Raw genomic sequence first — 15,205 nt, forward strand, 5'->3', positions numbered from 1 at the left:
AATCATGGTGTCTGGGATCCTGGGCACCTTGCTAGAGATTCAGGGCAATTGCTCCAGGTACCTATGCTAGTGCCCCCATCAGGCTAGTTAGTGGAGCCAAGTGCATGAACTTTTTTTTTACACTGGGCCTCAAGACTCAGGGCTGGTTCAGACCACAAATCACATAGGAACGCGCTGTGCGTTCCTTTGCAATTCACATGCCTTCCAAGTGCTGTGCGATTTCAGCCCTTTCATTTTAATGGGCTGAAACCGTGTCGGTCTGCACTAAGAGCTGTGCATGCGCTGCTTTATAAAATGCACAGCAACTGGATCGCATGGTACTGCTGATCAAACATTCTAGTGCAGGCAAACACTGCTTTTGCGACCTGCATTTGGGTTGTCATTAACCCCTTGCCACACACAAATATGTGGCCTCTCGGCGCCTGGGCCTTGGCACAGAGAGGCCGCATATTTGCATGAATTGTGATTAGTAACAATGTGCACGCCTTGAGCACCCCCTTCACAGTTACCGGCATCTAACTGAAAGCTCCCAATCACTGCAAACGATTAGGAGTTTTTGGATCACATGACTGCCAGGAGGCACAGCATGAAGAGGTTAAGTTGACACCCATTACAGATCGCTATGGCAGTGCATTTTGAATGCATTGTGGGAAATGCACACAAAACGCAGGTTTCCCTCACAGCATTCTGGTATAAACAGACCCTTAACCCGGATACACAGGATTTCATTTGTATCTCAGGAAGGTCCCACCAAAACCAGGACAGTTGGGAAGTATGGATTTGGATTTGTGACAGAACTGGGGAGAATACTTATGCTGGCATAGGGGAAAGAGGATTTGTGCTGGAAAGGATGGGGGGGGGGGCGGATTAGACCCAGGATGAGGGGGGGGGGGTTGGTTCTGCTGGAAGGGAGGACCTGGAGGAGAGGATCTTTGCTAGAGGTGGGGAGAGGATTTTTGCTGAGAGGGGGATTGAGTGGGGATGGATTTGTCCTGGGGGGATTTGAAGAGGCATCCTTCACATTGCACCCCATCACAAACACAGGCATAATGTTAAGGAGGTCCCAACACGGTTGTGGACAGTAGGGGTGGAGGGGAGAGGGGTGGCAGGTGGATGGTGGAGTGGAAGAGCATCAAAAATCGAAATGCACCTTCGCCTGTGTAGACAAAGATTCTTGCACTGGCTCTCCTGTTAAACGCCAGGGCGGCGTTTTGCTGGCGGTATCGCAGCGCTGCCCCATTGATTTCAATGGGGAGCAGCAGTGGAGGAATGGTGAGTTCACCGCTCCTTCACGGCTCCAAAGAAGCTGCTGGCAGGACTCGGGCTTTCACACTGGAATGAATGTAGCAGCTGTTTTGGGGCGTTTTGCAGGCGCTATTTTTAACACTATAGTGCCTGCAAAACATTCCAGTGTGAAAGGGGTCTTACTGATAACCGCCTCCTGACTTGGCCCCCCACCACTCCCCACCGCTGCTAGCCCAATGCTGCCAGTCTGACATTCCAGCCTCCATCAGGGTCCCCAATGTGAGCCACTTGCTGTCATAGCTTTCCTCCTGCACCACTGCAGCTCATATTCCTGGGGTTGGCAACAGGTATGTTGGTTCTCCTGTCATGCGTGATCTGCTCAGGGTCCTCTCACTGAGCCTGTCAGTAACATCCTGTTTAAAAGCCTTTCAGATGCTGGGAGTCCAGGTCTTACATACCGGTAAAATCCATCACATTTATGGCAGTACCTAAATGCAGGTGGAACACAGTGGTGGAACTACCAGGGTCACAAAGGTTGCACTTGGGACTGGACCCTGGTGTTCTACCACCATGATGGCAGAAAGGAGGCCGCTGTGAGACCCTAATAAAGGGCCCCACAATGAAAGTAAAGGTATCCAGGCCCGGGATCAGAGGTCAAGGGGACCCTTCATGGTTTTTTGCACCGGGGCCCTGAGAATTGTAGTTACGCCTCTGTTGCCCGGTCTTCCTTCCGGGTTCCCGATCTTTAGGCACTTGAATGGTCGTGTGCAGGTGTCATCATTCTCTCGCATATGCACAGGAGTCACATCGCCTCGGCATGCAGAGCGGGCGTAAATGTGGTCTAAGCTGGGCATGTGAGGCTCAGATCACATTACACTGACAGGCGGGGGGGGGGGGGCTTCACTTTGTGACAGGGTCTCCTTTTTTTACAATAAGCCTGCTTGTCAGTGGATTTTCACTTGTAATCCCGCGTACACACCCTAAAAGGGGAGGTTCGGCTTTAGCACCTCCTTTCCCCCTCCTCTTCCACTTTTGGAGTTAATTTTGGGGGGGGTGGATACCTGCTAAAACTAGGCAATCATAGCCAAAGTTCTCCCCCCCGCAACCTTCTGGAACACATCACAGGTCCCAGGAAGCTGCAGGACCATTTAGAAAGTGCAGCGCATGCATGCCTCTGGGGACCCAAAGACCGGTGCAGAACCGGCCCTGGTGAGGACAATGCTGGATCCTTGGACAGGTCAGTTTCCTTTTTTTTTAAAGTCTGCAACTATGTTATTTATAGCTGCTGACTTTTAATTTTTTTTTTTTTTTAAGATTGCAGATCCTCTTTAAACAGTAATGCCCCGTACACACGATCGGATTTTCCGGCGGAAAATGTGCGATCGGAGCGTGTTGTCGGAAATTCCGACCGTGTGTGGGCTCCATCGGACTTTAGCCATCGGATTTTCCGACACACAAAGTTTGAGAGCAGGCTATAAAATTTTCCGACAACAGAATCTGTTGTCGGAAATTCCGATCATGTGTACACAAATCCGACACACAAATCGCCACGCTTGCTCACAATAAATTAAGAGACGAAAGCTATTGGCTACTGCCCCATTTATAGACCCGACGTACGTGTTTTACGTCACCGCGTTCAGAACGATCGGATTTTCCGACAACTTTGTGTGACCGTGTGTATGCAAGACAAGTTTGAACCAACATCCATCGGAAAAAATCCATGGATTTTGTTGTCGGAATGTCCGATCAATGTCCGACCGTGTGTACGGGGCATTACTCTACGTTTGTTGAGAAAAAACATTCCCCTCTGGGTGATCTATGTACATTGCAAGAATTTTAACAAACATTGTTGCAGATTCCTATCTTTTGTTATTCTGAAGAAATAGCTGTTTGTCTGTGTCCATGTGGAATGTGAATGTGAATAGGAGTGATTTTATAATTATTAATCAGCTGCTGCACTTATAGGGCTTTAATGAGGAAAGTCCCTTTAGATGTGATTTACCTTTACTCACCAAAATGACCTTTTTGTTGCAGGCGATCCCCAAAATCTGACTTGTATCTTAGAGCAGACTTCTGGGAAAATCAGTAAGCCAATCACACAAGCAAGTAGCCATACACCATCTGTGTACAGAACACCTCCAGGTAGCCATACACCATCTGTGTACAGAACAATTCCTGGTAGCCATACACCGTCTGTGTACAAACACCTCCAGGTAGCCCTACACCATCTGTGTACAGAACACCTCCAGGTAGCCCTACACCATCTGTGTACAGAACACCTCCAGGTAGCCCTACACCATCTGTGTACAGAACACCTCCAGGTAGCCTTACACCATTTGTGTACAGAAGACCTCCAGGTAGCCATACACCATCTGTGTACAGAAGACCTCCTGGTAGCCATACACCATCTGTGTACAGAAGAGACCTCCTGGTAGCCATACACCGTCTGTGTACAGAACACCTCCAGGTAGCCATACACCGTCTGTGTACAGAACACCTCCTGGTAGCCATACACCATCTGTGTACAGAAGACCTCCTGGTAGCCATACATCATCTGTGTACAGAACACCACCAGGTAGCCATACACCATCTGTGTACAGAAGACCTCCTGGTAGCCTTACACCATTTGTGTACAGAAGACCTCCTGGTAGCCATACACCATCTGTGTGCAGAAGACCTCCTGGTAGCCATACACCATCTGTGTACATTACAATTCCTGGTAGCCATACACCGTCTGTGTACAAACACCTCCAGGTAGCCATACACCATCTGTGTACAGAAGACCTCCAGGTAGCCATTAACCATCTGTGTACAGAACACTTCCAGGTAGCCATACACCATCTGTGTACAGAAGACCTCCTGGTAGCCAAACACCATCTGTGTACAGAACACCTCCAGGTAGCCATACACCATCTGTGTACAGAAGACCACCTGGTAGCCATACACCATCTGTGTACAGAAGACCACCTGGTAGACATACACCATCTGTGTACAGAACACCACCTGGTAGACATACACCATCTGTGTACAGAAGACCTCCTGGTAGCCATACACCATCTGTGTACAGAAGACCTCCTGGTAGCCATACACCATCTGTGTACAGAAGACCTCCTGGTAGCCATAACCCATCTGTGTACAGAAGACCTCCTGGTAGCCATAACCCATCTATGTACAGAAGACCTCCTGGTAGCCATAACCCATCTGTGTACAGAAGACCTCCTGGTAGCCATACACCATTTGTGTACAGAAGATCTCCTGGTAGCCATACACCATCTGTGTACAGAACACCTCCTGGTAGCCATACACCATCTGTGTACAGAACACCTCCAGGTTGCCATATTGCATTTTAGATTTTTGCAGATTGAAAAGGAAAGGTCATTTTTAATAACATTCAATTACAGTATGACTTGTGAAGCAATTGTATATTTATTTTTTTCTGCTTTTTTTTTTTGCTCAAAAGTAGAGTTACCCTCTGATATTTGTGACAAATTGCTGTCATATCTCCTGCCAATTAATTTATTTTCTTGTTAACGCCATGCTAACTTTGACCATCTCTCAGGACATGCCCTGGAGGATTGTTTCTATGCTTTGTATGAAAAATACTTTAAAAACTTAAAAAATATTGGATTTAAAAAAAAAAGAAAGTCAAAAAAATTGTATAGGTAGGTGTGATGGCTCAAATGCTTTCCTTTGCTGCAAGCGATCCATTTCCAAGCTTAATGCTTGATTGCCTAAATATTGTTTTCCTGCAATATCGACCATGAATCCATGATAGCCCATTAACCCCGAATGCAATGTGTCAGATTTTAGTGCGCTGTGGCATGTTGCGTTAGACAGCCCATTCAAAATAAACCTAAACAGATGAAAATGTAGGTCCTGCTGTCTTTTTGTTTTCTTGCAGCGCTGGAAAGGTAAGCAGGTTTCTCATCTTTCAGCAAGTGCTCTGTGGTGCGTGATAATACGGGTGTGCTCTGGACTGGCATTGGAGTGCCTTTCATTATGATGCATTAACCCATGCAAACTGCATTGCTGCAATGTGGGACAACGAACCCCGAGTGTCAGCTTCACCATGAAAACTTCACCGGGGCAGCAACAGACAACTTTCTTCAAAGCTGAACTTTACCCAGAACAACTTAAAAAAATAACATTCTTTAGCAAGGAACATACATTCACCAGCCAATTTATTAGGTACTAGTACCGGGTTCGACCCCCTTTTTCCTTCAGAACTACCTTAATTCTCAATGGCAGAGATTCAACAAGGTGTTGGAAACATTCCTCTGAGGTTTTGTTTTGGTCCATATTGACATGATAGCATCACACAGTTGCGGCAGATTTGTCGGCTGTACATCCATGATACCAATCTTCTATTCCACCACATCCCAAAGGTGCATTAAAGTAATGGGAATAGTTCTCCGGGAAAGTTGGTATAGGAGTGACCCCAGACAGTATGCTGTATCAAAAAAAAATCTAATTTATTTGGACTCAGAAAGTATTAACCACTTCAGCCCCGGAAGATTTGCTCCCTTAATGACCAGACCATTTTTTGCGATACGGCACTGCGTCGCTTTAACTGACAATTGCGCGGTCGTGCAACGATGTACCCAAACAAAATTGACGTCCTTTTTTCCCCCACAAATAGAGCTTTCTTTTGGTGGTATTTGATTACTTCTGCGGTTTTAATCTTTTGTGCCATAAAAAAAGCGACAATTATGAAAAAACACAATATTTTTTACTTTTTGCTATACTAAATATCCCCAAAATTAAAAAAAAAATATTTCTTCCTCAGTTTAGGCTGATATGTATTCTTCTACATATTAAAGAAATCGCAATAAGTGTATTATGATTGGTTTGCGCAAAAGTTATAGCATCTACAAAATAGGGGATATATTTATCGAATTTTTATTATAATTTTTTTTTTTTTTTTTTATTAGTAATGCCAGTGATCAGCGATTTTTATTTGGGACTGCGACATTGTGACACTTTTTTGGGACCACTGACATTTATACAGCGATCATGCTAAAAATAGCCCCTGATTACTGTATAAATGTCACTGTCAGGGAAGGGGTTAACACTAGGGGGCGATCAAGGGGTTAAATGTGTGTCCTAGGGAGTGTTTCTAACTGTGGGGTGGTGGGACTGCCTGGGGGAGGAGACCGATCGCTGTTCCTAAGCAGTAGCAACAACAGATCAGTCTCCTCACCCCTGACAGAACGGAGATCTGTCTGTTTACATTGACAGACCTCTGTTCTGTCTCTCTCAGGAGCAATCGCGGGTGCCCGGCGGACATTGCGACCGCCGGGCACGCGCATCGGGCTCTGTCTTTGCGCCGCGGGTGTGCCCCTTAGTGCTCTTAAAGCGGCTGACGTACAGCTACGACGGCTCGCCCAGGGGAGCCAACCTGCCGCAGTGTAACTGCGGCGGATGGTCCTTAAGTGGTTAAAATCAAAACAAAGAAATGTTGCAACCCTCCACCTAAACCCGAAATAACAACTTTGTTATTAGTTAAAATTCTGCACACACATGGCCCATGGGCACAACGCAAGTTGACCGAGTAAATTTGTCCTCTATTCAGGAAGGGATATCAGACAAGAGATTTGCTCAACTGAGCAGTATCAATCCTGTTTGTGTTCCTAGGAGTAGTGACAGACTCGTTCAATTAGAACTAATTGCTGCGGGGGGGGGGGGGGGGGGTATTTGAATGAGTATTACAATAACACTTTAGCTAAGTGTAAAAAGTTCCATACAGTTCCCCCTTGGTGGTTTCGGGTGAGGGCGCGCCACCATGGCCTCTGAAGCACAGCATCTCGCAGTGAGAGGGTAAAAAAACTCAGCAGCTCTAGGAACCAACAAGACTGTTAAAAGGAGCGGAACCGGAAGCTGAGAACATTATGGATCAGTGAGAACCAGCGGGGAACCCAGTAATCTAAGAACACGGTGCTGACAGGTGGTGCATGCAGCCAGGAAGATTTCACTGAGAGCGGCCATGTCTTGTCTTCTCCACAACCCGTGTATGCTCAATTAACTGTAGGTCGGCTGACACTCATACACTGCCTCTAAAGCCCCGTACACACAATCCGATTTTCCGACGGGAATTGTGTGATGACAGGCTGTTGGCGAAAAATCCGACTGTTTGTGCGCTCCATCGGACAATTGTCGGATTTTCTGCAGACAAATGTTGGATGGCAGGCTTTAACATTTTCCGCGGACAAATGTCTGTTGTCGGATTTTCCGAGCGTGTGTACACAAGTCCATCGGACAAATGTCCAAAGTACAAACACGCATGCTCGGAAGCAAGGATGAGCTGGAAGCGGTCGGTCTTGTAAACTAGCGTTCGTAATGGAGAATTAACATTCGTGACGCGGCAAATTATGAAATCTCGAAATGCAGCGCACAATTCTCTTCTTCTTTAATGGGATAATAATGAAGCTGCTTTGCTGGTGATACTGAGGGAGTTATTACAAATGAATTGTTTCTAGTGATATCAAGAATAATATTATTATTATGGGTTTTTTTTTTTTGGTGCAAGTTACCACAACACCATTATCCCGTAGTTTTTAAGACCAAAGGTACAACTATGTTGGTGTCCCTTGTTAATTTTACATTGTATTTTTTTAAATGTAACTGCCTACTCCCAAACTGTCATTTGAAGTAAAACACATAGCCAAGTATTATTCTACACAATTTTTTTATTGTGCATTAAAAAAAGAAAACAAATAAAATTAGACATGCTATCTGCCAATACCCTGTTTCCCCGAAAATAAGACCTAGCATGATGGTCGGTGATGGCTGCAATATAAGCCCTACCTCCCAAATAAGCCCTACCCTGAAAATAAGACCTACAAGGACTTTAACTAGGGCTTATTTGGGGGGTAGGGCTTATATTGCAGCCATCACCGACAATCACGCTAGGTCTTATTTTCGGGGAAACAGGGTAGAACTTAACCAAAAAGTGCATTCTATGCATCCAAAAATATAGAAAATATACCAAATCAAATCATTATTCAACCAAAACATTAAATAAAAGCCTCATGCGTGTGTCCCGCTTCTTAATATAGGGGGACTACAATGCCAAGAGTTGATGAAAGCAGGGGTCTGTCATCTGGAGATAATCCTGAAAATCATCTGGATTATTCTCCTGGAGCTCCCGCAGCAAAGGTATATGACATAATTGGTCACGATTAATAAAGCAACCAATTTTTGGTCTAAGAACTCCTTCTCTTCCTGTTCATAGACTGGACTTGGGTCAAAGCAATAACTCCAAGGCCAATAATAAATAATACGTTATCTCCTTCGATTCCGCAACATGGCTGGTTGACGAATGGCCGTTCAGAATCGAACTGAAAAGCGCGAAATGAAAAGCGCGAAATGAAAAGCGCAAATCAACACTCACCAAACTATCACTAACACGAAATTAGCAGAAGGAGCACAAAGGATGGCGCTAAAGAGCTGTAAAACCATGTAGTACGTCACTATGTTCATGTTTGTTGGCCGACAATTGTGTGCCGTTTGTATGCAAGACAAGTTTGGGGCCAACACCCTTCGGACAAAAGTCAGCGGTTTTGTCTGCGGAAAATCCGATTGTGTATATGAGGCTTAACACACATCCCTGTGCCTACCACGGACTCGCAGCCCAGCTTCACTCCGCACAGTCACTGTCTGAGCCGGCCAACTCAGAACACATTCATGCATGACTCCGGCTCCTCCAGAGCAAGTACAACTGCAGACTGAACTTTTTGGCTCCAGTGACCAACTACTATCTTATCAACAGGAAAAGGAAACTCCACTCTAGGTGAGTGATGAATTGCAGGTGAGCAGGTAAGTTGGGGAAAGGACTCCTCCTACGGGTGCAAGCCTCGGCTCGCCGGCCGCACACGAATACAATGAAGAAATGGATGGCTGCACACCAAGGTACTGGAAAGTCCCTTTATTCTTGAGTCAATAAAACATGGAATGACACCACAGGATGGTAGCAAATACAGATGCAGGTAGACGCGTTTCACACAGTGACCCTGTGCTTACTCATTATCACTGTGTGAAACGCGTCTACCTGCATCTGTATTTGCTACCATCCTGTGGTGTCATTCCATGTTTTATTGACTCAAGAATAAAGGGACTTTCCAGTACCTTGGTGTGCAGCCATCCTTTTTCTTCATTGTACTTATCAGATGCACAGTCCCCACAGTCCTACGTGTCTGCTGCACGCTTCATCTAATTGTTAGACTAGCGCGCCCTCACCCAAAACCACCAAAGGGCGAACTGTATGGAACTGATTTAAACTTAGCTAAAGTGTTTTTGTAATACTCATTCAAATAACCCCCCGCAGCAATTAGTTCTGATTGAACGAGTCTGTCACTACTCCCTAGGAACACAAACAGGATTGATACTGCTCAGTTCAGCAAATCTCTTGTCTGATTTCCCTTCCTGAATAGAGGACAAATTTACTCGTTCAACTTGCGTTGTGCCCATGGGCCATGTGTGTGCAGAATTTTAACTAAGAACAACACTGTTATTTTGGCGTTAGGTGGAGGGTTGCAACATTTCTTTGTTTTGATTTTAATACTTTCTGAGTCCAATAAAATTAGATTTTTTTTTGATACAGCATACTTTATGGGGTCACTCTTTACCAACTTTCCCTTAGAACTGCACATCCCAAAGGTGCTCTATTGGATTGAGATCTGGTGAGTGTGGAGGACATTGGAGTACAGGGACCTCATTGTCCAGTGGTGAGATGATTGGATCTTTGTGACATGGTGCATTATCCTGCTGGAAGGAGCCATCAGAAGATGGGGACACTGTAGTCATAAAGGGATGGACATGGTCAGCAACAATACTCAGGTAGGCCGTGGTGTTTAAATGATGCTCAGTTGGTACTAAGGGGCCCAAAGTGTGCCAAGAAAATATCCCCCCCACCATTACACCACCAGCCTGAACCATTGATATGCCAAATTCTGACCCCACTATCTGAATGTTGCAGCTTAAATCAAGACTCATCAGACCAGGCAAGGTTTTTTTCATTTTTCTATTGTCCAATTTTGGTGATCCTGTGCAAATTGTAGTCTCAGTTTCTTGTTTTTAGCTGACAGGAGTGGCGCCCGGTGTGGTCTTCTGCTGCTGTAGCCCATCTGCTTCAAGGTTCAATGTGTTGTGCATTCAGAGATGGCATTCTGCATACCTTGGGTGTAACGAGTGGTTATTTGAGTTACTGTTGCCTTTCTATCATCTTGAACCAGTCTGCCCATTCTCCTCTTACCTCTGATATCAACAAGGCATTTTCCTCCACACAACTGCCGCTCACTGGATATTTTCTCTTTTTCTGGCCATTCGCTGTAAACCTGAGAGATGGTTGTGTGTGAAAATCCCAGTAGATCAGCAGTTTTTGAAATACTCAGACCAGCCTGTCTGGTACCAACAACCATGGCACGTTCAAAGTCACTTAAATCCCCTTTCTTCCCCATTCTGATGCTCGGTTTGAACTTCAGCAAGTCGTCTTCACCACGTCTAGATGCTAATTGCATTGAGTTTCTGCCATGTGATTGGCTGATTTTTTTGTTACCAAGCAATTGAACAGGTGTACCTAATAAAGTGGCCAATGAGTGTACATTCCACATTAATAATTTTTCTATAAAAATTAGTCTGTGCTGTAAACTCAGTAACGGTAAGGAGCTAGGAAGACGGGATTCTGATGACGTGATCGCTGAGACAGCTAGAAGAATAAGAGGACACTTTTCACTCTATAGCTATTTCTAAGAACAGTCTCTTTAACAATAGCTCAGGGAATAAACAACACTGGAACACCATAAGCAATGACCTAGGCCAGGCAAGCCTTAGTATTAGTGCACCAGGGGGTTAACAGCACCAACAGTCACCCAGATTCTGCATTCAGGTCTGTACTCACAAGTCCTTGGGCATTTGAATGCCTCCTTCCAGTGTCAGGCAGGCATTTCCTTAGAGGACTCTCCAGACCGGATCCTAGGTTAAATCCCCCTTCTTTAGCTTCAGAGTTTCTTAGCAAATAGGCCCCCCAGCTTTAGCATAACTGGGACCTCAATGAGCTCCTGGTAAATGTCAGCTGATCTGCCTGAGAGGGGCAGCAGCCCTCCAGGCCGGGAACTTCTCCTCCTGGACAAGAACACAGATTGCTACAGCCCAAGACTAAACATTATATGTGCTCTGCAGCCATCTACTGGGCACGCCTCCCCAGGCAAATGAGAAGAAAACTGGTCACCCACCGAAGTTGTAATCCAATAAAACGTCCTTTATTCTTCTAACATGGGACAATAGTGCAGGATAGGTTACAGCTGACATGTTTTACACATAGGAGTGTTTAGTGGTGGGTTATGACTAAGCCCTTCTATGTGTGAAACATGTCAACTGTAACCTATCCTGCGCTATTGTCCCATGTTTGAAGAATAAAGGACGTTTTATTGGATTACAACTGTGGTGCGCGACCAGTTTACTTCTCATTTGCATGTCACTGCGGTAGCAAGCCGGGGTCAGCACCTGTAAGTAAACCATTATAAACCACACCTGAGCACGATTTTGTTGTTCAGTTTGGACACGCCTCCCCAGGGATTGGCTGATACTTCATAAGTATTGAGTCTATTCATTTAAACTGCTCCACTCCGATGTTCTGGAAACTTCTAGAATGCAGGGAGAAGCAATCGAGCCTGCAGCATGTAAGACCCTGATCAGTCCAAAGCAATCAGCAACCATTCCACTGATTACAGAAGAGCTCAAAAAAGAACTACATTTACCTGACAGCCTAGCACCTAGCTAGGAGGGTGCTACACTTTGATCTTCAATTGAGTAATGGTGGTTCTCCTTTTTATTGGGATGGTGCTGGAACACCAATAAGAAAAAGTGAAAACATACAATGGATATAAAAAGTCTACACACCCTTGTTAAAATGTCAAGTTTCTGTGATGTAACAAAAATGAGACAAAGATAAATCATTTCAGAAAGAAATTTTCCACCTTGAATGTGACCTATAGGCTGTATAATTCAGTTGAACAACAAACTGAAATCTTTTTTTTTGGGGGGGGGGGGGGGGGGGGCTGGGGGAAGTAAAAATAAAAAACTAAAATAATGTGGTTGCATAAGTGTGCACACCCTCTTATAACTGGGGATGTAGCTGTGTTAAGAATTAAGCAATCGCATTCAAACTCATGTTAAATAGGAGTCAGTACACACCTGCCATCATTAAAAGTGCCTCTGATTAACCCCCAAACAAAGTTCAGCTGTTCTAGTAGGTCTTTCCTGACATTTTCTTAGTCACATCTTACAGCAAAATCCATGGTCCGCAGAGAGCTTCCAAAGCATCAGAGGGATCTCATTGTTAAAAGGTATCAGTCAGGAGATGGGTACAAAAGCATTTCCAAGGCATTAGATATACCATGGAACACAGTGAAAACAGTGGAGAAAATATGTGGAGAAAATATGGCACACAACAGTGACATTACCAAGAACTGGACGTCTCTCCAAAAAACTGGTCAGGGAGACTGCCAAGAGGCCTACAGCAACATGAAAGGAGCTGCAGGAATATCTGGCAAGTACTGGCTGTGTGGTACATGTGACAACAATCTCCCGTATTCTTCATATGTCTGGTCTATGGGGTAGAGTGGCAAGATGGAAGCCTTTTCCTACAAAGAAAAACATTCAAGCCTGGCTAAATTTTGCAAAAACACATCTGAAGTCTCCCAAAAGCATGTGGGAAAATGTGTTATGGTCTGATGAAACCAAGGTGAAACTTTTTGGCCATAATTCCAAAAGATATGTTTGGCACAAAAACAAAACAACACTGCACATCACCAAAAGAACACCATACCCACCGTGAAGCATGGTGATGACAGCATCATGCTTTGGGGCTGTTTTTCTTCAGCTGGAACTGGGGCCTTACTCAAGGTAGAGCAAATTATGAACAGTTCCAAATACCAGTCAATATTGGGACAAAACCTTCAGGCTTCTGCTAGAAAGCTGAACATGAAGAGGAACTTCATCTTTCAGCATGACAATGACCCAAAGCATACATCCAAATCAACAAAGGAATGGCTTCACCCGCAGAAGATTAAAGTTTTGGAATGGCCCAGCCACAGCCCAGACCTGAATCCTATTAAAAATCTGCGGGGTGATCTGAAGAGGGCAGCGCACAGGAGATGCCCTCGCAATCTGACAGATTTGGAGTGTTTTTGCAAAGAAGAGTGGGCAAATATTGCCAAGTCAAGATGTGCCATGCTGATAGACTCATACCCAAAATGACTGAGTGCTGTAATAAAATCAGAAGGTCCTTCAACAAAGTATTAGTTTAAGGGTGTGCACACTTATGCAACCATATTATTTTATTTTTACTTCCTTTTACCTAAAAGATTTCAGTTTGTTGTTCAATTGAGTTGTACAGTTTATAGGTGGAAAAAGTTCTCAAATTATTTATCTTTGTTTTATTTTTTTTTTACATCACAGAAACCCGACATTTTAACAGGGGTGTGTAGACTTTTTATATCCACTGTACCTGTTCAGTACCTAGTCTTTATCTAATACATACAAAATGAAGGTACATTCAGGCTTTTAGCTAATTAAATTGACATGTAAAACCTAAGAAAATTTAAAGACTGTGTGACTGATAATTATACTGTATTCTATAAAATCAAGCAAGAGAGATTCAGTGTTTGACATACAGGGTGTTGTTGATGTCTGTGTACCAGCGTCCATCGAATCCCGGCCTCCTCTCTGGCGGTGTCTTGTGAGCGGTTTGTTTTGCAGAGGATTTTTTTTGGGCCTCTTCTCTCTCTCTGGTCCTCTTCAACAAGTAAGCCTCCTCTTGTTCTTTGATTTGATGCTGCACTTGGCCATAATCCTGCAAGGCCTGAATTCGCTCCGAGCGCTCAATCTCCTTCCCATCCAGCCACTTCAGAAGGAAAAACAATATTATGGTTTCATCTCAACACTAGAGCAGAGAAATAAAATACAACTCATTGAACCTCCTGAGCCCGAGAACTTCAGCTGAAAGCAACGAAGTAACGTGTGCCAAAGTCATACGGATCCAGCTTAAATAATTTATGGCCGTTGCACTCTGGTGATCAGTGAGATCATGCAGTGTGGGCAATTCAACGCCACATGCAATCCTCCTAAAGCAACTCAAGAAACAAACTTAGTGAAGTATTCATGAAGAATTGATGTTTGCGTTCATCCTGACAATTAAAGAGAAAGTATTCAACCTCTTTAAAAAGTTGATTTTTTAATTAAAGGTGAAATTAAGCAGAAAGTCCCAAAGCAGTAGTGACCTTCTCCACGTTCTAGTGATCCACTCCTTCTCCTGTGATTTCAACCTCCAGCCCTCTTCCAGGCTGAATGAGGCACAGCAATTTTTCAAATCACTTCCTGTGATCCCAGGGCATCTAGGACAAGTCTACTGGGGGGCATCAACAAGTCACCACCCTGGACTCATAAGGGACTGATGCTAAGGACAGCGCCCATGTCACTGCACAGCGCAATTCTCTGCAATATACAGGACCAGCACGGTCCTGGCGGTGCAGAAAGAAAGGGAAGAGGACAGGAAACTGAAGCAAAGATAGTTACAAAAAAGGTACATATACTAAAAAAAAATTGAAATGTTTATTTTTTTATCAGTAGAGAATTTTTTTTTTATTCTAGTTGTAGTTTAAGTAGAAGAGATCCTGAACCTGTCAGCTTTATACTGTTCATCTCAATCTTTATCAGTGCACAGATTATTATTATACAGGATTTATATAGCACCAACAGTTTGCCCATCGCTTTACAAAATGACGGCAGACATTACAGTTACATTACAATTTGATAAAATGGGAATCAGAGGGCCCTACTCATTAGAGCTTACAATCTAAGAGGCAGGGTCAAATGACACAAAAGGTAATAACCGTGGGGTATGGGGTGATGGAGAACAGTGTATTAGTTAGAAGCAGGATAGGCTTCTTTAAAGAGAAGGGTT

The 15,205-nt window shown here is 44.3% G+C and overlaps 1 protein-coding gene across 1 annotated transcript in view; it reads right to left on the minus strand.

The window, feature by feature from the left end:
* DNAAF11 (dynein axonemal assembly factor 11) overlaps positions 1 to 15,205 on the minus strand; it is a 151,224-nt gene that overhangs the window by 99,761 nt on the left and 36,258 nt on the right. Inside the window, 1 exon segment of the mRNA XM_073632267.1 lies at positions 13,917 to 14,146. Within this exon segment, the coding sequence (XP_073488368.1) occupies positions 13,917 to 14,146 (230 nt within the window).

This window comes from Aquarana catesbeiana, linkage group LG05 (assembly GCF_042186555.1).
Source record: "Aquarana catesbeiana isolate 2022-GZ linkage group LG05, ASM4218655v1, whole genome shotgun sequence".
Taxonomy (NCBI): Eukaryota; Metazoa; Chordata; class Amphibia; order Anura; family Ranidae; genus Aquarana; species Aquarana catesbeiana.